At 41.4% G+C, this 27,864-nt stretch overlaps 1 protein-coding gene across 1 annotated transcript in view; it reads right to left on the bottom strand.

The window, feature by feature from the left end:
• Nucleotides 1–1,192: 1,192 nt before the first annotated feature.
• Nucleotides 1,193–27,864, bottom strand: part of LOC308084575 (dolichyl-diphosphooligosaccharide--protein glycosyltransferase subunit STT3B-like) — a 62,131-nt gene continuing 35,459 nt past the window's right edge. Inside the window, exons 4-16 of the mRNA XM_080427287.1 lie at nt 27,631–27,696; nt 26,204–26,303; nt 19,222–19,320; nt 17,997–18,143; nt 16,572–16,620; nt 14,632–14,786; nt 11,243–11,454; nt 9,645–9,832; nt 8,984–9,155; nt 7,717–7,890; nt 7,283–7,396; nt 6,537–6,746; nt 1,193–5,567 (exon numbers count right to left, since the gene is read on the bottom strand). Of these exons, the coding sequence (XP_080283413.1) occupies nt 5,487–5,567; nt 6,537–6,746; nt 7,283–7,396; nt 7,717–7,890; nt 8,984–9,155; nt 9,645–9,832; nt 11,243–11,454; nt 14,632–14,786; nt 16,572–16,620; nt 17,997–18,143; nt 19,222–19,320; nt 26,204–26,303; nt 27,631–27,696 (1,767 nt within the window). The 3' untranslated portion in view covers nt 1,193–5,486. The remainder of the gene's footprint in view (nt 5,568–6,536; nt 6,747–7,282; nt 7,397–7,716; nt 7,891–8,983; nt 9,156–9,644; nt 9,833–11,242; nt 11,455–14,631; nt 14,787–16,571; nt 16,621–17,996; nt 18,144–19,221; nt 19,321–26,203; nt 26,304–27,630; nt 27,697–27,864) is intronic.

Raw genomic sequence — 27,864 nt, 5'->3', positions numbered from 1 at the left:
TTGGCGAATGGCCTCAAACACCTCCTGCAGACACTGGCCACGGCCCCTTTGAAATGCACTGCGTGGGCAAGGAGATCGTTGAGGTGGGTAGACCCAGTGGTGGTTAAAAGTACATAAGTAAAAGTATCAATACGGCAATGTAGAAATACTCTGTTACAAGTGAAAGTCCAGAATTAAAAACTTACTTGAGTAAAAGTACAAAAGTATTGGTATCAAAATGTACTTTAAGTACCAAAAGTATAAAGTACTCATTATGCAGAATGTCCCATTACACAAGTTTTCAAATGTATAAAATGTATTAAGTTATTTTCAAATGGTCGAAATGTACTGTATATAGGGCTGAAGTGGGTAATGTACGTTTTGTAATAATAATAAAAGTCTACTAAGTAACTATAGCAACTTAAGTTTTCAAATAATTGTAGTGGAGTAAAAGTATATTTGCCTCCAAGATATAGTGGAGTAGAAGTAAAAAATACCTCAAAATTGTGCTCAAGTACAGTACTTGAGTAAATGTACCTTAGTTACTTTACACCACTGGGTAGACCCCACAGTAGTTCCGGGGGACGCTGGCCAGGAAACAACAGTCTTCATAATAAGGTCATAACCGATTTATTATAACTCTAACCGCTCATAACCCATCTCCTAACTCAAATAACCAGGCAATAACTGTAGCATCCGAGGCAATAGGCATGCTGGGATTAAGTCCGTCATTACATTGGCACGATTTAGGAGGACACAGGTCTTATTTTACAGTCCAACAAGCCCTAACCAAGGCTATATAAAATCTTTAACAAATAATACATTTTGTAGTGTGCTTGGCTACTCGCAAAAAAGTTCCATTTTTAATTACACTGGTGGAATGGATAGAACTTAATTTGTGAAATTATTTGTGACTGCCATGCATCCACTGTGTACTTCAAAGTTGTTTTTTAGCTGAGCACGAACCAAACTCTGCCATGTTACAGTATATCAGTGTATGCAACTACAGTAAATGACCATCGACAAACATCAAATTGCCATTAAAGTCTGTGGAATTCAAAATGTACTTTTCAGTGGCATTAAGCTGCCTCAGAATTAGTGTACAAGAGACTATTGTGTAATTTTCATTGCAGGGAAGAAAAAAAAGACTACAGTAGTTGTCATAGTTTTGCAACTTGTGTCCACTATGAAGAACCAAACAGTTAAACTGAAACCTTATTTAAACCTCTTTATTCAAAAAGGCATCTTTCACACACACCAGCATCCAGTTCATTACAATTGATGGAAGAAACCTTGACTTACAAAATCAACACAAAAGAAAATCCTTGCATTTCATAATGGGATGCTACGTCGTTTACTTCTTTTCTCTTTGAGTCATCGCAGCCTCCAAAGTTCATGTAATAAATACACTCACAGACAGTCTCACTTGAGCTCAGGAAACATTGATATTTTCTTTTCTGCCGGTGTATCTATTAAGGCCAAATAAATCCTCGTCACCTGAATATTTTCTTAGGCATTCTCTTGACAAAACGTCAGACAGAAGAATCACAGTTCACACACGTTGGGTTATGTTAAAATATACTTCACAGGATTTACTGAGTAAAGAGGGTACAATTATTGGGAAAGGGGTTGGGAGAGAAAAGAGTACACACCCCGAAATCAAAATGATCAGATATGTATAAAGACAGATTAGACTTGGGCATTAGATAGATCAGAAAAGAGTGGACAGTAATCTGATGCAATGTTCCGTCTTTAAACCCATAAAACCACATCCCATTATTCCTTCTCTTGGAAAAGAACAGTTTTCTGAGCACTGACTGAATTAATAAGGGAATTGATGTTACAGGAGGACGATCGACACGCGTTACCTTTGACGAGGCCTATTAAGTGCATCAGAAGGAAAAAAAAGACAACATGAAATCAGGTCTTAACACATTGATTGCCTAGATCGAGTCAACTCGTTTTTAGAATCCATCGCTTGATTGCCTAGATCGAGTTAACTCGTTTTTACATTTTTGGGGGAAAATTCCACAAGGGGCGACCTAACACAGCTTTGGAATGATCGATCGTCTCTCAGAGAAGAACAATGTGGATGTGACGTCATTCCAAAAAACGTCACTTCCATCCGCCCCAATGATGGGATTTTCAGAAAAACGGCTGTAACTCAGTTTCTTTTTTTTCCATTGAAAACCACCCGTTTTCAGCGGACCAAAGCTCCAAAATGGCGGATCGCGGTTGGAAACTTGTTGTTCCCATGGATACACAGATCCTTCCGTCTACTCACAGGAAACTTTTTCCGTGTGTTTTTTTTACACAATGTCGGTTCCACGGCGTTTCAAATATCATCGGATTGAGGTAATTATACGCCGGCACGGGGATAGAAAACTATGTTTAATATCTTGGCAGTCAATGTGTTAACAGTAGATTTGACTTAACTTTCAGAATGGTGGACTGATGGGACTCTAGGTTGAATAACAGGGTAAAATTTAGGGGCCTACTGTTGTGTTCACTAAAAACCTGTCTTTATATGACAACATGCTGCCTATTATCTCTAAAGTAAAGAACTTGCTTTTGTGAATTTAGCTTTTTAGTGCTCAGCATTCTGGGGATTCAAGGCTAAAAACATTTAAATTAGAGAAATTAAGCAACACTTCAAATGGATCGCAGTGGTAGACATGACTAAATTGTAAAGCCTGATTTACACTTTGTCGTACGATGGTGCCGCGCAGCGAAATTAGCAGATCTACAAGTTCACAACGTGTTACTTGCATCCGTGACACATTGTGAGCTTGTAGCATAAGGCGTCTACAAAACATATACTAAAGACTAATAGCACATACTGAACAGAGGTGGACACAGGTCCTGTTGGTTAAGACTGGCATCCACCCTGTAATGAGCTGCATAGTAACTCTCACATCCAGGGGCAGTCACTGCTACTCTGTTCAAATTGACCACAGGTAAATCAGGAAGTGCAAATCATTTTGAATCACACAAGTGATGTCTTTTCTTCCGTTACAAAACCTCTTCCTGAACTGACTAAAACAAATCACAGGCATGCATTATTTCACCAACTCATCTAAACATTAGCCCGCCTTACTCTCATTTTAAAAGATACTTTCTCACACCGATATAAAAATTGCACGGAATGACTTTGGTGAGACGGCAACCATTTTCCTTCAGCTTGATATATCTTATCTCATATCTTTATGCTGTGGTGTTGTTTGCGTTCAGCTTGAAAGGGATTGAGTTTCTGTGTGAGCAGCAGGGGGCAGTTTCCTTGACACCATCGTGGAGGTTTGCTGACCAGCCCAGAGTACAAACACTGGAGACAGAATTCTTGTTGGACAAATATGACAACACTAGTTCTGTAGTACACTGGTGGGACCCGGGCTCCAGGGGGTCCCCAACTTAATAGTTAGGAACCAAATGGACACTTGCAGATCTGTAAACTCTGTGTGTACAAGTAGAACTGTGTGTACTGTGTACAAGTGGTTCCATTTGTACACTCTCTGAGTTATGGGCATCCGTGGCCTAATGCAAACTGGGGAACCTTGAAATTAAAAAAAGTTTGAGAACCAGTGTTCTACAGCAGTGGTTCTCAAACGTTTTAATTTCAAGGTTGCAGTTTACTTTCACTAATCACAAGCTTCATAATGTATACAGTTCTTGGTTGTGGGCCCGGTTTACTAAAAGCATCTCAAACAAGAATTATCATTCAATCACTGAATTCCATTTGGAACAAAGACGATCGTTGTACAAAAAAGCTTTTGGGAAACCCAGCTCTGCTCTGTTCCGAGGCACATCCAGGTTGAACTAAGTACCAATGTTACAGATAGGTATATATATATATATATATATATATAGCACACAAAGCTAAGCTGACAACTTCTGCTGTCTAACAATAGTCTGGCCCTAACCTCACCCTACAGTATCAGCACAAAGGGACAAGTTGACATGGGATGGAGGATGACTGTCAATATCCACTCACACTCGTGCCAGCTTAAAAAACAGGGGATGTTTGTTTGTCCACATAACACAAGTCATTGGTGTACCTTTTGGCCACTGGAGGGACCCTTACCTGTGAGCTGATGAAAGGCAGCAGGGAGAGAGGGGTGCTGGGCAGCTTGGTTGTCACAAACCACCAAGATCTGAAAGGAGCAGACAAACCACTGCTGACACCCTCTCTCCCTCTATAACTAACTTCACAGTTACATGTAGGGAAAGCATACAGTCCTTTATGTGCCACATTGTGTTGACCAGCCAAATGTTCTCTGGCTAAGGCTGATTAAGTTGAGGTACTGTACTTTAGACTTTTCATCACTGAGTGGAAAATAGCCATATTTAATACCATTATTTAGGGCAAATCGCCACTACGCACCCAGACCTCCCAAGTGGGGGGGATTGCATGTTCTCGTCAAGCAGACCATGCACTAAATAATGGTGTAGATGTATAGCAGGTCTTTTACACTCATGGTACGATCGTTGACTTGGATTACAAGTGCGTGGACTAAGTACATTTTAGGAACTCTAAGGACCTGGTCACTTCAGTTTCAAGTTTTTCAAGTGGCATGAGGGTGTGTAGGTAATGACGAATTTTCATTTTTGAGTGAACTATTGCTTTAATCATCAACTTATTGAATTTGATTATGGAAACTTGGTTTGATAGACTCGTGAGTAAATTCACGAGGCTCTGAGATCAGTGCAGGACATTCCAAAAGCTTTTGAATAAAACAAACTCGTCTTTCCTCCACCCACAATGGCTGGCACACAATGGAGTTAAGGATACGATACGGTTAAGGAAATTGCACCCAGACAGATGTAAAAGAGTCTAGTCCATGTGGGCAGCTGGTTAGAATTTTTAAGGGGAGGCAATTATGCAAGTACGTTTTCCTCCACTTCTCCCTAAATAAATGTTTAACAAAGAGGGAAACCATCCATGCAACAAGAGGAATATAATCCTCTTTTCATGCCCTCTAAGACACCTAATATTACACTTTTATTTGACCAAGATGACTCAACGGTAAGCGGAACAGGAGTGCCATAGCATCTGAGCATGTAGACTGCTGTACAAGGTTTTATTCCTATCTGAACACTGCGATACACTGACCACTCCTTCTTCTACTCTCTGCCAGCACATTCAAGTACAAAACAAAATGCGAGTCAAAGGTCATAGTTCCTCAGGTTAAAACCGACATGGGGAGGATCTCGGGCTAGCCGGTATCTCTCCTCCTTCTCCTCCTCTTCCTTGACCCGTTTCTCATCAGGTCAACGGTTGGCCGGGGGGGCAGGGGCGGGGTCAACAGTACCTCCCGTTTCCTATAGGTTGATGGTAGAATCTCCAGGCAAGGACGCTTGGGTAACAGGGGTCCGGAGAAACCTCTGGTGTTCCTTCCTCATCTTGATTGGTGGATTAACTTTTGCGGCTTGTTTTGCGGTTTTTTGAACGTTTTTATTTTATGAAAGATTTTTTCCTCTCCCCCGATGTGCCTCTGTTGGTGCAGGGCATTCTATAAAGATTTCTTGGTCAGTTTCTTGCCTTTCTTGAGGGTAAGCTTATTCTTGATATATCCACGCTTCCTCTTGGCAGTCTGTAGAAGTAAAGAAAAAAATTAAAACAGAAATATGAGATCAGGTGGAAGCCAGATGAGACGTTGGCTTAATTTCCTTGCTTGACCTTTCAGAGGGAAAAAAAGGAGATACTTCTTGCTCCAACTAAAATGTCTTTCCTTGCTAGACCTTTCAGAGGAAAAAAAAGGAGATACTTCTTGCTCCAACAAAATGTCCGGCCAGGCCAGACCATACCATACTAAGGTTATGATGAAACAACAGGTACAAATAGTGTTTGCAGAGCTTCACCTGCAAACTGAGGTCTGTTGAACATTCTTTATTTTTTGCTTTTTACCCATTTTTCTCCCCAATGTAGTCGTTATGCCAATTGATTCCTCCCCACACACATTTCTGTGTATTGTCACTGCTGTCGTATCCTACTGACTCACCTGCCAGTGAGGAGCCCCAACCGGGAGGACGTAGAGCCTTCGTCCTACTCCTCCCGCCCCAACACTCCCTGCTGCCAGGTGCTGCACCGTAGGATTACGTGCAGTGATCACCCTCCTCCGAACACGTGCCAATTGTGTTCGTGTAGAGAAGACGCTCGGCAAAGACGGATGCACCACGGTGGATTTGAACCCACGACCTCCGTGGTGGTGGGCAGCTACTTTTATATATAGCACATCTACAAGCTCATAGCGCGGCACCGAGTGCCGCGCTATGAGCTTGTAGATCTGCTGTTTTTGAGAAATCGTGAACATTTGTGCTACTCTTTGAATATATATGTCGAACATTTTGAAACTCAAATCTTTGCTTCTGGGGGTCCATGGAACAATATATTTTGAGTTGGGGGTCCCATCTCAAATGGTTCAACAATCCAAATACATGTCATTTTGGGGGTCCTTGACATGAAAAAGTTTTTATAAGACATAGAATCGGTCTCAGGTCTTAATGGGTTAAAAAAAAAACGTTAAAATGGTCCATACATCGCGGGTGTAATCCCTGCTTACCTTTTTAGAGGTGTACTTCTGCTTGGTGGTGTCGGTGTTTCGGAGCTTGCGCTCCACTGGGCTCCTGTTGTCCAGTTTCTTGACCTTGTAGATCCTGACCAGCCAGTGCTCGGAGGTGAACGCCTCCTCCAGGTGCTTCAGCGTAATGTCCTTATTGCCGATCTCTGCGTTACGGGTCCGGTCGAAACCTGGCGGTGTCCGGAAGTCCAGCTTTGTGTGAGATGAAGAGAGAGAGAGGGGTTTATGGGTCGGTAGCGTACACAGTGTGAGATGAAGAGAATGGGTTAATGAGATGGTAGTGTACCACAGGGAGCAAAGAATAGGACGTGTTGTCAAATGTCCATAAGATTTAATATTAAGTTCTGCTGCATTTAAGGAGTAGTTCACCCCAAAACATTACTTATTTTCAATCAGTTACACACCCCATGAAGCCTTGAATTCATGGAGAATTGATCACATTATTGGCTTAGGAATGCGACAAAAACAAAAAAATCTCCATGAATTCAAGGCTTCATGGGGTGTTTAATTGATAGAAAATGAGTAATTGTTTGGGTGAACTATTCCTTTAAGCCTGATGAATTACATATACAACTTGAAAATAATAACACTTATAATAACAACTCTCAGCTTGTTTTAGTTTACAATGCAACTCATGTATTAATTTGCGAGGAAAGAACAAGGTTTGGTAGCTATGCACAGGTCTTCTAAGCATTCATTTCTGGTAATGCATCTTAATTTACACATACCTGCATCTCCCCAAAGCGGTAGTAGGACATCTTATACATAAGGCAGTTGAGCAGGGTGGGGGAGCCGGCCTTGTCCACTCTGAACTCTCCCTGCGGAGTGAAGTAGTCACTTTCCTGGGTGGAGAAGGACAAAGGGACGAAGACAAATGACAGGATGACTGAGTGAACTCAAACTTCGTCCAGTGTGCTGAATAATTTCATTTCATTTCATAGTCACACTACTTAAAAATCCATTAAACTGAAGGACTCAGCGACCAGAAAGCGTATCAAATCGTTATATGAATTTAACTTTCACGAGCGGCCTTCTCTGAAGTGAAGTCATTATTTAACAATAGTTAAGATGTTCTCCTTCAATGAATATGCTGAATTTTCTTATTTTTCAAGCAATCACATAATCGCAGAACAAAGGCGGCAAAACAGTATCCCTTCCTCACCCTGATGTCTTTGGGGTGTTCCCCTTCTGCGATGCGCACCATCCACAGGAACTTGTTGATGTCATCGCCTGAGTAGCCAATCACACCTCCAAATATGATCAGCACATAGTCTACATCCAATGACCTCATAATCTCATAAGCTGCACTCTCATTAGATGACATTGCCTTGCCCACCTGACAAAGAACAGAAATAGGAAAAAAAGGGTCACAGATAATTACATTCAGTATAGAAAGATGTTACTATGCCTAGGAGAAAAAAATTGCAGCAGAATCAATTATAAATACTGTTAAGAACATGAAAGTTACATACCTATTGATTACAAATTAAGATAAGTACCACATAGCTATCATAATATGTCATTGATGTAAACCACAGAAAAACAAAGTCATTAAGATCAAACTTTTGGGATGCAGTGCAGAAATATGGGGCGTGTCCACTTGGTGGTGCCATAGATGTAGGCGCTAAATTTAAACCTGCTATGCCACAGTGTGGCTAATACCCCCTAAATGCATGTACGCTATATCAAAGGTTCCCAAACTTTTCAGGCCGCGACCCCCCAGAATAATCATATTTGAACTGGGGACCCCCCACCCTGACAAGCACTTGGAATTGTAGGCATTACATTTAGTTTGACGCGGTTCCACAGATAAATATTGTGAAAATATCAGATCTACAAGCTCACAAGTTAACGCCTCGCACTGGATCTTGTAGATCTGATATTTTCACGATGTTTGCCACTTTCTTATGTAATATTTGACAATTTGGTATTAAAAAGGTCTTAAAAGTCCTTATATTGTTACTTTAGAAATGTGCAGATACCCTCTATACACTTTGAATGTATGTTGGTTTGTTTACTGATGAGTGAGAAAACAATGTTGCACATTAAGATGCGCTATATTAACAGCACAGTATGGAGGTCATTTATGTTTATATTATATGTCAGGATGCACGTTCAACTTTATGAATAACGCGCAAAGACCAACATGTTAAGTTGCCTTTAGTGAGCATCAAGTAGCACAGCCCAAAACCATGGTTTCCCAAAACCACCATGGATGAAATATGGTCTTAGCAAGTTAGCATTCATATACTTTTAGGAAACCATTGTCAACTAGTGCAAGTGGATTGGTTCTCATCAATGCATTATGACTTTCCGGTTAATAGATTTATAATTACAGAGGGCTATAGATTTTAAAGAGCTTTGTTTGTGTACAGTAGTGAAAGCAACACTAGTTACTATTAAAGGTAGGGTATAGGACAGGTTCTCACCAGTGCTATATGACTGTTGTTCCATGTATTGTTGTCTACCAGTGTGGTCCTGTTAGCCATGCCTGCTATCTGGTAACCATAGTCCCACCAGGACATCACTCTGGCATCTTCATCTGTGTTCTGTCTCAGCCAATAGTAGGCCTCCCTGAAGTCGTCAAGGATATTACGGGAGCTGGTGAAAGCAACAAAAAAAAAACAGAATTCTTAATGAGAAAAACTTCTTGGGGGTGATATCCACCATGGTTCTATCAGCTCTGGCCTAAGTCAAAGGTTGGTAGTAATTAGTTACATTAACTAAAGTAACTATTTTACATAAATTAAATTACTTACTTTTACTCACATATACGGTATGTGAAGTTTTTACTTTTACTCCTAAATAATTTGTCTACATTTCGCTGGTTACTTTTATTTTAACCATGTCTTTTATTAAATGCACAATCTATTTGTTTAAGTCGCTCAGACAGTTGTCAGCCAATTTCATTATTTCTATTGGACAAGTTACAAGTCAATTGCATTCCGTTTATGTAAACAATAAATCAGATCATATGAAGTAACTCGGTACTTGATGGGTCTTTTCACTAGATTACAATGACTACTCGAGTACAGTTTTTGGCTACTCTACCCACCTCTGGCCTAAGTTATGATGTAATATTAGTCTCACCCATCGTGGTTGTATGAAGCCAGCACTACACTGGGACTGGAGTAGGCGTTGCTGGTGACCCAGGTACAGTGGACGGCGAACATCATCAGCAGCATCAGCATCAGCATGGTAACTATGGACTTGATGTTGGGCCCCAGGCCCTCCTCAGCCTTCTCCTGCTCAGAGACGTGTTTACGCACTTTACCAGCCTGCAGTGAGACAAGTAGCAATGTAAACCACTTTACCAGCCTGCAGTGAGACAAGTAGCAATGTAAATGACCACTGTTTCTCAACCAGTTGGTCTACAGACCACTAGTGGCCCATGGCATAATTACAGGTGGTCATTGGAAATGGTTGCCTAAAAATATATATATTGTGCCTTTCTTAAATGTATCAAAACTATGTTTAAATAATATTTCATAACTCCATCAAATGTAAGAACAATTTAGAACTATTAGTTATAGTGTGAGGGGGAAAAGCTTTAAATGAAATAAAGATGGCTTGATATACACAACAAAGGTTGAGAAGCACTGACAGTAAATACCGGTAATGAGGATACAGGTAGTATATAGGTAGCACAGCAATCATCATGATTCTATACTAGAAGTCTTCCACAAGTCGCTGCAACCTATGAAACTGTCAGCATCATGTCTTAGGCTATAAATACACTGTGAGGGGATTTACCAAAGGTAAAGACAGAAACATAATGAAGATGACAGCATGGAGAGATATAGCATGCACATCTATGGACACACACACACACAGGCCTGTCACAATTATTACATAATAGTCTAATCGCAATTAATAAGTCAAAGGTGGGTAGTAATTAGTTACATTGACTAAAGTAACTTTTTTAAATAAATTAAATAAAAGTGCAACATACTTACTTTTACTCACATACTGTATACGGTATGTGGAGAAAGGTTTTTAACAATTATTACATGATCGTCTACTCTAATCGCACTCATTTGAGATAATCGCAATCATTTTGCATTATCGTCATAACCGTTTCCATGTTGAAAATTTTTCAAACATTTTCAAATATTTTCAAAAATAGTGGAAACGGCAGATCTACTTGTAGATCGGCTATTTCCACTACTCTCTGCCTGCCAAAAACATTTATAAACGTTAAAAAAAAATTATAATAATAACCTAAAATTATTCTTTATTTTGTTGGTTTTTCCGTTTTTCCGTTCTTCACAAAGAACCAGGAGATAAAATTTTCCAAAAAGTTGCTGCTCCATTCACTTCAATGTTAAAAAATAAACGGAGAAATAAATAAAAACAATCCTATATTTTACCATGTAAATTGCTGGCAGTTTTTGAGTACTTTTTTTTTAAAAACCCTGGCAGTTTAAGAGATAAGCTTTTTTTTTAAGTATAATGTTCAGCCATTTCTTTATATATTTAGGTTATTTGTCATATCTCAACCTGTGCAACTTCAAAGCCTAAAAGCCAAATGGAAATGTAATTTTCATTCATATGTTCCAGTGTTGAACGACAAAAACACAATTAAATATTGTGATAATCGCTATCATTTGTGTGACAATGAATCGTAATGTAAAATGTCATAATCATGACAGCGCTATACACACACACACACACACGTAACCCCTGACCTTATCGTAGAGGTTGCCAGAGTTCTTGCGGTCGTCCTCGTCACTGCTGTCCTCGGCGGGCGGGCTCTCTCTCTTCATGTCGTCGCCCAGGTAGTGTTCAAACACACTGGAGAAGGCCACCGCTGACAGCATGCACACCACCGGCGTCAGGGTCAGCATCAGGCGCACCATCACACCGGCAAAGTACACAGCACTGATGGCATACAGCGCCACTGTTGAGGGAAACAACAGAGAGAGAGAGTGTTCAGGAAGTTATAGGGAAGTAGGAGTCAGAGAAAGGGGAAACGTGTGAAAGTCAAAAAGGAGAGAGGAACATGAATTTGATCACTCTGATGAAAGAGCTCTGTGCTCATGAAATGCAGGGCCAACGGGAGTCGGCGGTGGACAGGATTTCACACAGGGGAACAGCAAAGATGTTATGCATATTTTAAAGACAATGTCAAACAACCTGCATGAACACCGAATGCACAAACACACACACACAGCTGAAACCACAGACAGTCGAGACAGCGACAGTTGAGAGGGAACACACGTACAAGCAGGTGAGAACGAGACAGACATGCAGAGAGGATGTGTAAGAGTAAGAGATAATACAAATACAAAGAAGCTAAACTATGTGGGAGATTTTCACCGCCCACTTGTAGTCTCACTAAAGCACTTCTCTCCCTACCCGTCTGTTGTCCTTTGGCAAATAGAAATAGCAATCTTTTAAAACACCTATTATTATAAAAACTGCTTCACAGAACAATGTTGGTGTAACTAAGACATAAGCTGCAAAAAAAAGAGTGGATTGCATAACGTATCAAGAAGTTCCACATGCTCGACTATATTTCCTGGTTGCTGACGTACAGTACATTCACATTGGGCGCGACACGATTATTTCTTTGAGCAGGACATCCATGCACATTTTAACCACATGGGGTTTTATTTATTTTAAGGACCCCCATTGTGATATGCATTAGGCCACAGACCCCATTTGATTCTTATCTCTGGGACCCAAATCTACATTGTAAAATGTTAATTTAACACTGAGAGTGTACAAAAGGACCCATACCGGTCCAGTTGGTTCCATTTGTAAACTCCCAGAGTTACAGACCCGAGTGTTCCTTTGGAAACTCTAAATAATTTAGCTGGGGACCCCCTGGAAACCCTAAAGAATCCCCGGAGGTCCCGGGAGGTCCCCAGAGCCCACGTCTAAACCAGTGGTCTAGAGAAGTAATGCAAGTCCTTGGACAAGAAAAAGTAACAAAATCATGGCACTGCAGTTTATGCAGAGAGTGCTAGCAATAAAACATGGAGCAGTGTTAGCAGCGAGTGTATAAAAATTAAACAGGATGGTGAAACGCTGAGCATGCGGGCAGTGAAGCCTTGACTGGGTCTATAATCCACCCTGGGCTTTGGGGAGCTGTGGGACCATACACAGGCTCAGCAGTGTGGGAAGAATAGTGATGAAACATAGAAAGCGAGGATTCTCCTTGATCTTAGACAACCATAAATATGTTATGGACAAATTCCCTCTACTGCATGGCAATGGCAACATCTCACTCTCACGTGAGGAGTCTGACATATAAGGGGACATGATTCCGTTCCACCCAACTCCATCATGCTGAAGATGTTATCATAACATTATCTGGACCTGGACTGCACCGGTAAAAATCACTGTCAGGGGGATAAACCATTTAACAACTGCAATTCCGATCGTAGGACCTGTTGCAAAACACTTTTGTGATGTTCTTTTCTGGAAAAATGCTACTTTACAGGCCGTCTTGGGCCAGGGTGCATGAAATGGGGACAGTGGGCCAAACGTGGCCACCCATAAAGTGATTGCCTTTTGTAAAGTGCCCTGGAGTCATGGATCAACATCAGACAAGCAATCAATGTTTAAAAGATATGTATTGATTTTGTGAGCCAACCACGCTTCGTTCATGTCAAACACATTTGTGAAACCCTGATTGTGGGTGCCAGAAGCTACACTTCATTCAGTGTTGGACAAGCTTGAAATTAATTTATCCCAGAAAGGTACACTTCCACTAGCCATTGATTCTCAACTACTGTATGGGACAATGGACCACCAGAGTAATATACCAGAGTATTAACTATATGTTTTTTTTTACTGAAGATGCAAACAGATCAGAAATGCAAAATGTCTCCATTCTTAACAAATCCACACCCTGGATAATAGCCTGGATTTTAAAAAGACATGATTGTAGAAAGAAGTTAAAGCATTCTTAAAGAGGCTCAGATCTGTTTGCACAGCAGTTCTTAGTCTAAGCATCACTGAGATTTCCTAATACAGAGCAAGATGGTGCTCTATTATGCCAAGATGTTTCATGACTTTACTGCCTTTATTTGATAGTCAGTGGAGAGAGACAGGAACCGCTAGAAAGAGCTGGGGAGTGACATGCAGCAAATGGTCCGGCCGGCCTGGGAGTCGAACCGGGCACTCATTGTCCCCATTAGAGCCTATGTTAGGTGCCATAACACTTTTTTTTTTATACCAGACTCAGAGTTTCCGTTTGGATAATGATTGGCACACCCATTTTTCATTGGCATTCTCTTTTTGTACGATTACTTTTTATGGCGCTTCAACTTTATTGGACAGCCTGCAGCAAATGCTGGCAGCAAAGCGGGATGAGTGGGGATGAGATGTAATAGCAGATCAAGGACTAGATCTAAATTCACAACCTGCCACAAGCTTAGATTGGAAAGAGAAAACAGGAATGATACACAGCAGCAGCCTAAGAGCTTGACTTAAATGAGCTAAGACAAGAGTACATTGGTATGCGTCTGGGTCTACCTCATCATACGGCCTCCCTGCTGTTAATGTTCCCAATGCACAGCAAGAGCACAATTAAATACCAAGTGATGGACGCAGCTACAGTATAAATAATGAACTACTTCAGAAACACTTTTTCATGGACCATGGACATTTCATGACCATTTTTAATGTCATCACAAAACAAATGTGTTGATTTTACCTCAGCAATATAAACTCAATATACAAAGAAGCCCTAAAGATCACCGTACTCTGCTGCTTGTTGTGCGTAGCTGCATTACTGTAATCCCATAATGACAGTAAAGAACGCCCTCTCGGTACAATAGCTATAATAATGGATCACGGCCTGTCTGTGCTTTGAGGCTAAGAAGGACTCCGATCAATCACCTGCCTCACCACCGGTGCCCTTAATGTGGAGGCGCAGCACAACACTTGTCTCGTGAAGTACGCCGCTGCATATCATTTCTTACCAACAGCAACACTGATCATACTGGGGCTGGCACTCTTATCACAGAAGCACATTTGTGGGGGGTAACAGTAGAAAATTGTGAATTAATTGCCCTGTATGTTGTGTGTGTTGCAGAAATAAATCGGTGTGTTCTGGGACTCTTACCGAAGACACGTTCGTCGTTGATGTTCTTGATGCAGAACCAGAGGCCCGCTGGGAAGGTGCAGACCAAGATGTGGAGGTCAAAGAAGAAGGAGACCCAGGTTGTGGGCTGGTGCTCCGACACAGAGGCGATGATTGGGATGTGGATCTTAGCATAGCTGAGCATGAGCAGCAGAGCGAGAGAATGGAGGAAAAAGAGAAAGAGAGAGAAATTGAAATGACGGACCACAGAAGCTGTAAAAGGTCACAACACTAAACAGTCAATGCATGAAAAGGCACAAGTTATAAGTATTGTATTGCATGGACTGTACTCCCTTTGATTGCATCTACTCTGTATTATCCAGTTGACTTGATAGTATTTCAACTTCAGCTGATGGTAAAATCAAGTCAATCACGAGAGCCTGAGGAGTGGAAGGAGTAACTCTGGTGGAAAAAGTACTCAAATGTTTTACTTAAGTAAAAGTATCAATACTGCAATATAGAAGTACTCTGTTACAAGTAAAAGTCCAGAATACAAAATGTACTTGGGTAAAGGTACAAAAGTATTGGTATCAAAATATACTTAAAGTATCAAAAGTAAAAGTACTCAAATGCGATGCGACACGTTTTGAGCTTGTAGATCGGCTATTTTCAAATAGCCTAGGTATAAAATAGGGCTAAAGTGATTTATGTATGTTTTATAATGTAATAATTTATATTTGCAAACTGTGCAAAGTAACTAAAGTTTTCAAATAATTGTGTGGAGTAAAAGTAAAATATTTGCCTCTGAGATGTAGTGGGGTAGGAAGTAAAAGTATAGACAATTGGAAATACTCCAGCAAAGTAAAAGTACCTCAAAATTGTACTTAAGTACAGTACTTGAGTAAATGTACTTAAGTTACTTTACACCACTGGTTGTCAGTCATCTTGGGTCCAAGGCAAGCGCGACCCTACTCCATTATTATACTGCACTGCAGCAAAACCAACTCAAAGTCCAAAGAACGCACCCAGGCCCAATTGCACTACATACAGTCAGAGTGCAAGTTTTAGAGTTGGAAGGCTGATTCTGCACTCTGGCAGGTCCCTATAAGACCAGAAAAGTAAGCTGTATCTGTTTAGGAATTTATGACGGGGGTTGACTGACAAGCCCAAAGAAACATCTCTCTCTCGCTCTCTTTGAACTACTTTGTTTGATTTATTTTACTTGCTAAATCATGAAGCAATCCAGAAAGGGGAAACATTGCTTGTCACATTAAAAAATGAAAGGACTCTTGCCAAGCCTCAGTGCACCAGTTACAGTAGAAGCACTTCATTTCACCCTCTGTGAGGAACAAAGTAAACAAAAACCATGTACTTGTGGTTCTGTCAGAGACCATCAAAGTAGGGGTGCATTATACATTCTGAAAATGAATACATTTTAATAAAATAATAGATTTGGGGGGAAATTGAAATAATTTTTTTAATATACCAAACATATCACGATGCAACGTTTTAGATCTACTATTTTGTGTGAGAATGTTGTACGACAAAGTATAAAATAGGGCTTAAGTGAGTGATTAGACTAATGAATTTAGATGATAAAATGTAATATTCGAATTGTTTCACATTGCACTCGAGTGGCGCAGTGGTGAAGTGCCTGCCCACCACCGCGGAGGCTGGGGGTTCGAATCCACCGCGGTGCAACCAGCTTTGTCGAGCGTCTAGGAACGCATCTGGCCCGTGTTTGGGGCCAGTTGGCTCCAGGCTCTACTGTACATCCTCCCGGTGGAGGCTCCTCACCGGCAGGTGAGTCCGTAGGATACAACAGCAGTGACAACACGCAAATGTGTGTGGGGGAGGAATACATTGGCGTTAATGACTAAATTAGGGAGAAAAAGGGGTAAAAAGCGTATTTGTTTTGCATTGATTTGTAAAAAAAAATATACCAAAACTGGAAGGGTGTATATACAGTAGAAGTGACCTACCCAGTATCCCACAGGGAATAGAAGCGTCCGCTCCATGGAGCAATGTAGCCTGAGGGTGACAGAGTAAATACATATTACACACAAAACACGTACAAGAACCCACCAACACACATATTAAAATACACAGGAACCCACACACAACTTAATAATTGTTAGCTGGCCACAAATCAGTGGAACATATAATTGGGTTTGAATCATTCCTTATACTGTATTGTGTATCAATGATATAATTACTCTCCAATACGTATGTGCTCTAGTGTAATGTGTGTAAGCAGTCTCACAGACAGTAAATTGTTATATTGAGCTTTCCCTCTACTGGTGAGTCAGCTGGACTGTAGAATGATTAACGAGAACATAGAAACTAATCACATTTAACATATTGAAAACATACAAGCTAGCTAATAGTAGTTGGGCTGCTGCACTCATTAAATAGCAAGCATGATCGTATTTACAGCTAGCCACGGTTGATTAACTAGAACTGACAGGGCAGGAAGGGACCCGCCCTAGTGGTCACAAGAAGAAGAACATTTGTGATTACTATTGGGCTCCCACATTTCATGCACACAATGACAGTTTTCAGTGAAAGTGTTGGTTTTCCACTAAAGCTGCACTGTACAGGATGGCTGCATGTGGTAAATAAAATGGTAAATGGTGCATTTATATTGCACCTTTATCCAAGGCGCTTTACATAGATTGTGCATTACATACACCCATTCACACACCGATGGCGGAGGAAACCATGCAAGGCACCAACCTGCTCATCAGGAGCAATTAGGGGTTCAGTGTCTTGCTCAAGGACACTTTGACACCAACTCTGGGGGAGCCCGGGATGTGGAGCCCCATGTGGGCATGTCGACTAGTGTGGCGAGAGTCTCTTTTGGCCAAATGGAAATAGCGATACCGTTTTATAATCCTAACACAGTACAAAAGCGCTTCATCAGAGCAGTGCTGGTTTAACTCAGAGATGTGCTGATTCTTTGCATAGATTCAACTACGATCCAATTTTCACACTATTCATGCTTTTCAATTTCAATTCACCAGGTCTATCCTGGAATGTTAATGCTGTGTTCGTTCATGGCCTGAGATTGTTCTGTTCTGTTTTGTGATGTCATGCAAATAGTGTCATGAGCTGTGATTGATCTACTTCTGATAGATTAGATTGATTTTGAGTGTGTAACCATTATCTGAATCCACGGTTGTTTCAAGCCTAAATTTATGAGCCACGGTTTGGTATATACCAAATTTTTATGTATTTATTATTAATTACGGAGATATAAAGTGACACATAGTGAGTAGGCAGAAATGGTGCCGTGGTCAAAGTGTTCTTTTAAGTACAAAGGATGTCACTGCCTGCAATGTTGTTTGAAAGATGTATTTGACTCCTGTTAGCCAGGTGTTTAAGGAACTGTCCTTGAGCACACTCACCTGTGTATGTCAGGTAGATGACAGTGAGAAACACTGCACCAGCAGCCAGAGACACGCCCAGGAAGAACAGAGTCTGGAACTCTTGTCTGGTCAGCCTGTCCTTCAGATACTGCAGAAACGCATAGGCCTGAAGCAGCGCAAACACACCTGGATAGATACGACACACGCAAGGAAGAAGTACACTTTTAAATTACAGCTGTGATTAGAAACGTGTTCATCTAAACCCTGCATGAGCCAACAAAGTGCACAATACATTCAAATACCAGTGCAAGAGATTAACAAACCATGACTTCCATTATAATCCCCAAAGACTTGCAATAGAACAAAGAAATCCGCAGCCAAAATACTATTAATTGGCGCTCAGGCGGTGCAGGGGTAAAGTTCCTGTTCACCACCACAGACACTAGGGGGGTTTGAATCCTCTGGTGCATCCGGCTTGGCCGAGCGCCCATACGAACACAATTGGCCGTGTTCATGGAAGGGAAGCCGGCCCAGGAGGCGCATTTCAACAGGGGTTGTTGAACACTAGGAATATCGCGTTTCTCCACACGTGCTACATCCTCCCAGGTGGGAGAGCCAGTAGGGATCAACAGCAGTAAAAAATAACACGTAAGTGTATGGGGAATTTGGGAATTGGCATAACGACAAGAAATTGGGTGGGAAAAATAATTGGCTCCTCTAAATTAATTAAGAAAATAAATAAATAAATACTACTAATTACAGCATGTGCATTCTACACACACACACACACACACACACACACATTTAAGCAGTCACCTGCATGCAAGCAACATACTCATAGACACCGCCTCCAGACACGTAGAGACGCAAACAAACTATAAAACAAGTAAACAAGGTAAACGAGGCAATTAACAGAACATATTTTTCTGATTATGAAAAATGGGGCTGCCTGCAGCAAGCACACCCAGAACGTGTTTACAAGACAACTCAACTGAGACACTGCTAATAGAGTTGGTTGGTATACAGCTCAAATCTAATATAAAGTCTTCAAAAGTGGTCCAATATGAACAACACATGGAAGATACTGGACAACGAACGTCTATTTTACATCTCTAAAGCCATTTCTATTGACTTTAAGGTTAATACATTTGTACACTCTCAGAGTTAAATGAACATTGAGGATTTTACAGAGCACTCGCACTGCAGGTGGTTGGTTACCGACCTGCTGCGGACATGTGCTCACTGGTTCTGATTGGTTACTGACCTGCTGCAGCCATGTGCTCACTGGTTCTGATTGGCTGGAAGCCCACAAAAGGGATCTGCATGGAGAGGACCAGGCCTACGATGTAGAAGGTACTGTAGGCTGGAGGGAGACAAAAAGCCCACAAGTTAACATGTACATATAAGCAGACATGGGTGAACACACACACACACACACACACACACACACACACACACACACACACAGTATAGATACACATAAAGTCTGTATAAACCAACTGGGTGAGATCAGGGCTAGATTATTTTTTACAGTGTGGCTCCTAAGTGGTGAGCCGTCTAGACGAGCATTCGTCCGTCCGTATGTACGTATGTCCCCCAAATGTATGTGTCCATCTGTTCGCAGATAATCTCACACACCCCTACACCGATCAGCGCCAAATGTCTTGTGTACGTTGTCAGTAAGTCAATCCCTGAATAGGTTTCACATTTTTGTATATGTCTATGTCTCTAAATTACATCACTGCCACGAACAGGTACTGGCCGTCACTTGTGAATGACGAGCAAAATGTGACTGAACTTACACTAGGCTACGCAATCATGTGACATCGGTAGTAACTGATGTGGGTCATCCGTGGTGAAGCTATTTTCTAAACGAGCAAGACATTAGCACACCTACAAAGCGACAGGTGTGTAAGAGAAGATCAAGGGTTATAAGAAAAAAACGCCTGCACTGCAAAAATAAGATTTATAATGGGAAACTTTCATCTGGTAAGAAAACCGGATTGAAGACTTTCATCTGGTAAGAAAACCGGATTGAAGGTGACCGGATCGGATGAAGCGTCTTTCCTTTGCATTTAGAGAATTCAACCAGCTTTTATCATGGTCTTGACTTGGATACTTCTAGGTCATTTAACTCAGTTATAGGAGCCTTCCTGATCAATCACAAAAGACTATTTGAGTGCAGCCAAGAACAATTCCCTTGTTTCTCACACACACATATATATGTATGCCTGCACACACTCACTCCAAGCCCTTGATACAACAGGTACAAAATTACCTGGTGAGTGACAGCCTGAGAACGATTAAGCCTTTACGGCAAAACAATTTACACACTTGGGAGCGAGCAAAGCAACCGCACAACAGACTCTGTGATCGCTCTAACTAAAGCCAAAGCGTCTCAAACAAGCCCACTGTGGTCACGCTAAAAACACTACCACACAGTCTTGACAACAAAGTCTCATAACAGGCTCCTAATGGTTTTGTTTTGACCACAGCAATGCAAACAAAACAGAAGGGCTAAATTATTCTTTAAGTGCCTCATAGAGGCTTACTGGAGGCAAAGTAGATGTGAGCTTTTCAGACAGACAATTATGACACCTTAGGCTATGGAAACTAAAGACAGCCTCATGAGAGTAAATCAATTCATTTGCCAGAGGACTTGTGTGTGTGCATGTGTACGCCTATGCAGAAGCCTTCAGCAGTTTTGCATTTTAACTGATTAAAATGGTAATATCCTGACAATTGCTTCAGGGATAGAGTTGGAATGATGATTGGCAGGTTATCATAACAGGTTTTATGTGAGCTCTGCCAAGACTAAACACACAAACAGAAGAGTGACAGGGAGAATAGACAATGAGAAAACAAGATGTCGTCCATCATGTTCATAACTCAATCTATTTTCCCTCTATTGCAGCCTTTAAAGACCAGCTGAAATGAAAAACACGTTTCACACTTTTAGAGCATATCCGTGGTCACTCATAATGGTGACATAGTTAGTAATACAAGACAAAACGTGTCTTAATTCTAAATTACTTCCAGTCAAACAAAAACATAATGGGTGATTACATCGGCAGGTTTGAACCAATTTCAACCAATAATATGATGAGAACGCTAGAGGGTTGTCCTACTCTACTCTGACGCAGGAGAGTAAGAGTGCCTGCAAGAGTTTAGATCCCATAGCCCAAGGGGACGGACAGTCGGCTTAAGGTGTTTCGTTGACTGATTCTTCAGTGAACGACCCGCCCGCACCGCCCCCCATCTCTGTGATTGGCTGATACACACCCAGCTCCTATCGTGACGGAGGAAATATGTCACAACGATAGGGTTGTGAAAAGCAATTTCAGCTGGTCTTTAACTTCAACTTTATCGTCACGTCACATGTTTTCAGGTGTAACAAAGTGGGTGAAATTCGTACAAGTTATTAAATTATGCAGTTTTCAAGAAAGGGGAAAATAACATGACATAGAAAGAAAGCAAATCAAATATTGTCAAATATTCCTAACGTGAGAAGAGTAAATACTAAATACATACTGTATGGTGCATGGTCAAAAGAAAAAAATAGAATGAGGCAGTTCAAATACATACATACATAAGGTACATATAGTAGTTTTAAAAAATAGCAACAGATATAAAAACGAAATACCTTGTGCGTATAGGCGAGACATCATTTAGCAGCAGATATCAGACATGTCAGTGTAAACACAAGTGATAGTGCAGCAGCGCTGCACTATCACTTATGTACCTGAAGTCTTATATACACAGAAAGCAATCCTGTGTGGTGTCGTCAGGACAGCCTGGTGACAGGCGGAGCTCAGCGCAGAGCCCCAAAGATGACGTACGCGCAAAGATGAAAATGCAGGAATAGGAGAGGTATTCTGCAATCTCTCAACTGTCTTTGACTGCCCCTGCCATGAAGGTGGCACAAACCTAGGCAATCAGACAACCTCTCCCACTTCCATTCCCTCCTTTCTGCCTTCTCCCTCTCATTATCCGCAACCAGCTTCCAAGTCCACTTTCGATTGCATTAAAATTCAACCCAAAGAAGCTCTTCTCCACCTACTCCTCACTTCAAAACCATCCTCCACCCCCACCCCTGGCTGCAGTAGCATTGATCAGATCAGATCAAGAAGCTTGATGATTAGACTTTCTCCCAGCTTCGCACTAATCAATCAACTAACTCATCTACATTAATGCCAACACCAACCTCTCACGCCCATCTTCCTTCTCTCCTAGATCTTCCAAATGAGGTCCTAAACTTGTGTCATTGACCTGACTGAACACCTGTCCTTGCAAACACATCCCTTCCTCGATCTTACAGACCTTTGCCGCTGATCTATTCCCTTTCATTATCACCATTATGAACTCATCCATAACCTCAGGCTGCGTTCCAATCTGCCTTCAAGTCAGCCAGATTTACTCCACCACTCAATAAACTCAAGACGTCAAGAACGGCAGGGAGTGAGTTGTTTCCAACCAGCTCGCTCTCGATCACTCACTGAATAACCTTTCGGATCCCATCCAGTCAGATTCAAAGCTTCCCATTGTACTGAAACAGCATTCTCTGCAGTCACAAAGGTACTCTTCATCCTCATTCTTCTTGACAGATGAATCTACAGTCTTCTTGACAGATGAATCTACAGTATTTGATACTGTAAAGCACAAGGTTGAAGGTTCTTCTATACACCCTTTGTAACATTAGTATCAGGGACGGCACTCAAGTGGTTATTCTCCAACCCAATCAGTCAGACGTACCAGGTTTCTTGAAGAGGTTGGCACTTTACATCATCTGGAGGATCAGACCCTTCCTCTACAAAAGGAGTCTGCTCAGCTCCAAGCTTCAGTCAGGTGCAAATACTGCGACTCTTTCCTTGCTAGTCTGCCTGTATTCTAGGTCACAACTGATGTAGAACAGCGTGGCCTGGCCTTGAACCTCCCAAAATGTTAATGTCTTTACACTTCTGCGCTCACTCCACTGGCTCCCAGTTGCTGCTTTCATCCGATTCCTAAGGCCATTATACAGCCCTATACCCATTCCCCCACACTATCCATCTTGTCTATTTAGATAGATGCTACGTTAATCAGATGTATGTTTTTTACATGTTCACGTAGGCTATGTACATTGTTTAAATAGATGTATGCTGTTTGTTTGTCCATAGCTGCTAGATGTTATTTAGACAGATACTAGTTTTGATCTGGTCTACTTGCTATCCTAATGTGTAACACATACTTTTCTTAGCAGTCTTACTTATATGACTTGCATTGATGGTTTGAAGTTTATATTAGTTGTCGATTATGACACCCTGTCACTATACAAGTGTACACTTTGCTGCGAAACGTCTGTTAACACAGCACCAGTCTCATGCTCATGAATAAAGATTGAGGAGAGAGAGAGATTGTGCACTTGAACACATCAGAATATGTCAATAACTGGTTATGATGAGAGTTAAGTTTGTGACCATGTGATGATTTTAACTGCACTGGAACTGGTCATTTTCTAAGCAGGTTCCCTCCTCTCTGTCTGTGCTGAAAAACAAGTCTGCATGACTGGACCTGCACCAGATGACACCCATGGGAATGGTGGAAAAAAAGGGCCGGCCCAATTGGTTCTGGGCAGAGAATCAAAATTCTCTCTTCCCTCCACTGCCGTCTTCGACAGATGACACGATTATTAAAACCCATAAGGTAAACGTGAATGGCTTTGAAATAGCCCGTTGTTCTGTTGGAGGACCATCCGCAAGCCTGGGAGATTATTACATCTGCTCCTTACCTATCCAAAGAACCTCTAATGCGGTCCAACGATCTAATCATCTCGATGGCACATAGCGGAAATGAGGGGAATAACACATGGTTGCAGGTTGAAAGCATGCAAATCACACAATTCTGTTGCTCCTCAGGCATGGCCTTCCCTGCCAATACTGTGCATACATTTCAACACAGTATTATGTTTATGAAGACAGCCTGCTGCCTCTTTGGCTGCCCCAAAATCCCCAAAGAACAGAAATGACACAAATTTAACCAAAATTCAAGGAATAGTACTTTTGAATAATAATTCTCAAAGCTGATCATCTGCAAAACTTTTAGGTACCGGTGTTTTTACTTTTTTGTCCATTGACAACAAATCATGTATAGATTACTGCAGATCATTTTACAAAGCATACTATAGATTTTCTGATTTTGGAATAATTACCAGATTTTCCAGCAGGAAACCCTGGATTGCTATAGCACACTCACGATGCAAAGATTTTCACCATGACATGCTCAAAATAGGGACACCAGATTGAAAGTGATTAAGTCCGTCTGTGGATTTTATAAATATTCAACCAATGAAAAGTATTAACTAGAGCTTGTGAGTTGTGACTAAATAATAACTACAATTGATCCATTGGAACACAGGTTATTTTTTCCATTTCCTGAAAAGTCACGGTTTTGGACATGGTTAAAATATAGCCCCTTCGCTTAACAAACCTTATTAAGACCCTTCATTGTAGCCCTTTCCTTTGTTGTGTCTGATGGGGAAAACAGGGTATTCATTTGGCCCAACATCCAGACAGCTTAACAATTAATACACCTGATATCCAGCCTCTCCAGGCGGCTTCTCATCAAGTATAATCTAATCATTTAGTCCTGGTACTGGCAACCATGCAGAGTGTCTCCTTAATAGATGAGCCAGTCGCCATACCCAGCAAAACGTCTCAGTAGGTGGCATACAGCACCTGTTCCCCAGATGCTGACTGATGTGAATCCATTCAGTATTCTGGGGGATGCTATTTTGGTGCAGAGGAGTTATTGCTCACAAGCTAATAAAACAGCTTGATTTGATTTAATTAAAAGCATTTTGGCTTGATTGGACAGGAGAAATAGAGCGATGGAGGAATGATATGTGGCAGCAGGTCATGAACTGGACTCAAAGTCTAAGTAGGTATGCACCGGGGGACACCCAAAGCTAATATGAGTTTGAGCTAACTCAATTATGACTATTGTTACTCCAGACAGAATGTAGAGGTCTGAGAGAGAGAGAGAGAGAGAGAGAGCGAGAGAGAGAGAGATGGTAGAGAGGAGAGGGAGACGAGTGCAGAGAAAGCAAAAGAGTAGAAGTGAGAAAGACAAGAAATTCAACTAAATTGCTAAGCGCTAAATTATTCATTTTTACCAAAAGCGCCACAGTGAGACAGCACCATCCATCAAGCCTGACCCCAAGCTCATCTCTGCTCTTTTGGATTTATTCCTCCTCTCATCTCCTTTTACGCTCTCCTTCTCTGCTCCCGTCTTTAGTTTATCTCCTTTATGAAGCTTATTAGCTCTCTTTAACTCTGAAGGCTTTCAGCATTGTAGCACTGTGGTTGCCATAGCACCCTAGATCGAATGTCGATTCCTTATGTCCTGCAGTTTTATACTTTGATTATCATTATGCAGCTATGATTGCATTATGCCGGTTTATTTATCAGCTTCTGTTCCCCGCCCTTCCCCCCATCAGGAGTTAGCTGCACATTTTGCAAATATACATACATTTTGTTTTGACTGCAGATGGTTTGCACCTAAGTCAGCCCTTTGAGTGCAAAACCGTTTTCATCTAGTTTTCTTATATTTCTCTGCCCATTCATTATCTCCACTTCTTGCCCCAATTCCCGGTCCCTCTCACAGATCACTTCCATCGGTCTCCAGGGTGTTTGACTGAACTCGATATTTGTCTAGTTATAGACACAACACCGTCAGCTGCTAATGAAAGCTATTAATTATCTGCATCTGTGTGTTTACACTGCCCCTGTGGGGAAGAATAATAATGAGGTTGTATGTACAATAAAATCGTCAGTGATAAGTTTACGGGTCCATTTGAGTCCATTCTTAAACGCGGACTTAAATCTACACTGGGGATTTTACTGTGTAGTGTGAAGGTGGGAGGCATGCATGCCTCTACACCTTCACAAATTCACATCACTTGGGGGTCCTACACCAGCATCTGAGACACAGTGTGTGTGTGTGTGTGTGTGTAGCTGCTGACTGTACAAGTATTTTGCGCTTGCGACAAAGGTTTATCCAGAATAAATGTAATGCAGTTTGTCAAATGAGAACACAGGAGAACTGCCAGGTCATGTAAAACTTCCTTTTCAACCTTGAATTAATGTGGACTTAAGTTATTCTTGTGTGTGTGTGTGTGTGTGTGTGTGTGTGTGTGTGTGTGTGTGTGTGTGTGTGTGTGTGTGTGTGTGTGTGTGTGTGTGTGGTACAGTGTGTGTATTGCATCTCACCTATGTAGACTCTTTTACTGTAGCGCTGCATAAGCAGCAGGACAAATACGTGAAGTGGAATCAGGTTGATGATAAATACGTAGCCTCCCCATGCTGAAACCTGCAACACACAAACACAAATAGACCACACACACACAGTATTGATTAATTAAGATGAAATCCTTATTGATGTGGTTAAGCATGCACACTTGCACATGTGTCTGCACTGTTTACTGCCTCCTGTCATAATTGTATTTTGATATCTCTTTTGAACTGCGGCAGGTAATTTAGTAATGACTAGCCCACTGTTCCCTGTAGACCGGGAAGTGATGTTTACTTGTTGTGTATGTGCACAAACACGTTTGCCACACACACACACACACACACACACACACACACACACACACACACACACACACACACACGTCTTTCAGACAATAGAGGACGACAGACAAGCTTTCTCATAATGGGATATCAAGGTGACAAGGCTGCACGGCCCATCAGAGAGCAGTGAAATCATTCTGAGCAACACCGTTAACAGTGCCACTCAAATTATGTTGTCCAAAGCCTCAATGGCGCACGCACACACACACGGATATCTCATCATCACTAGCTTTGTGCTCATTGTCTCAGTGTGGTGTACCCATCAGACAGAAGGCTGTGGTGGCAGAGGTGTGACAGAACACAGATATGGCTACATGGCATTTAAACCGTTCATCTCGAAAATAGCACTTTGGCTAAATGATGGTCATTCATGGGAAAAGGTTCCCCTGGGACATCAGTCTTTGTTTGGGGACAATAGGACAGATGATGTGAGAACATCAATGTCTGATGGAAATCCACTATGATGCTTTGAGTTAGGGATGCACCGATATGGAAATTCTTGGCCGATACCGATGTTTAATATAACAATTTAGCCGATAGCCGATACTGATACCGATATTTGTTTATTTCGTTTTTGGTGTTATTATTTCCCCCTTTTGTGCCAGGGAAACAAATACATCTTCATTATAAGAAATAACTGTTCAGAATCTGCAGAAACACAACATAATTGCCTCCTAACTCCTATAACTTTATTAATTTTTTTGCCGATACCGATGTTGACCGATAGTGGCCCATATATCGATGCATCCCTACTTTGAGTCATTAAAAACAACCTTGAGGGCTCTATTGGTTTCCGTGTCTAATTGTCTGTGGACGTGCTGCTCTGAAAGTAGTTAAATAGGTATGTCTCTTTGCTGCTCCTTTTTTGTATGTTTTCTTTTGAAAATGTGTGCGATACTGTGTGTGTGTGTGTGTGTGTGTGTGTGTGTGTGTGTGTGTGTTGATTGATTGAATATTTTATTAGACAGAAATGTAACAGCACGAGTACAGTCAAACACTTTGTCTAAAAGGATAACACCAAAAAAGTCCCTGCGGTCTTGTTTCCATTGGGTACATGTTCTCACCATGTAAAAGTAGGACAGGCAGCATCCAATGGCCCAGAAGATAGATCCCGTCTTCACCGACTTCACCTGTAAATCACATAAGAGATAAGGTTATCCATGAACACGCGAGACTTAAAGCACGCCTCGGACCAGTCAGGGCCGTCACAATTACACTTAAGCAAACAGGTTAGATTTTTACGACAGGAATCTGGACAAATCTGGGTGTGATTCTGCAGTTTGTGATGCCCAATCCTT

The sequence above is a fragment of the Gymnoscopelus braueri genome, assembly GCF_963280865.1.
Source record: "Gymnoscopelus braueri genome assembly, chromosome: 4".
NCBI lineage: Eukaryota > Metazoa > Chordata > Actinopteri > Myctophiformes > Myctophidae > Gymnoscopelus > Gymnoscopelus braueri.
The sequence above is the reverse complement of the archived record's forward strand: the minus strand, read 5'-3'. Positions and strand labels throughout refer to the sequence as shown.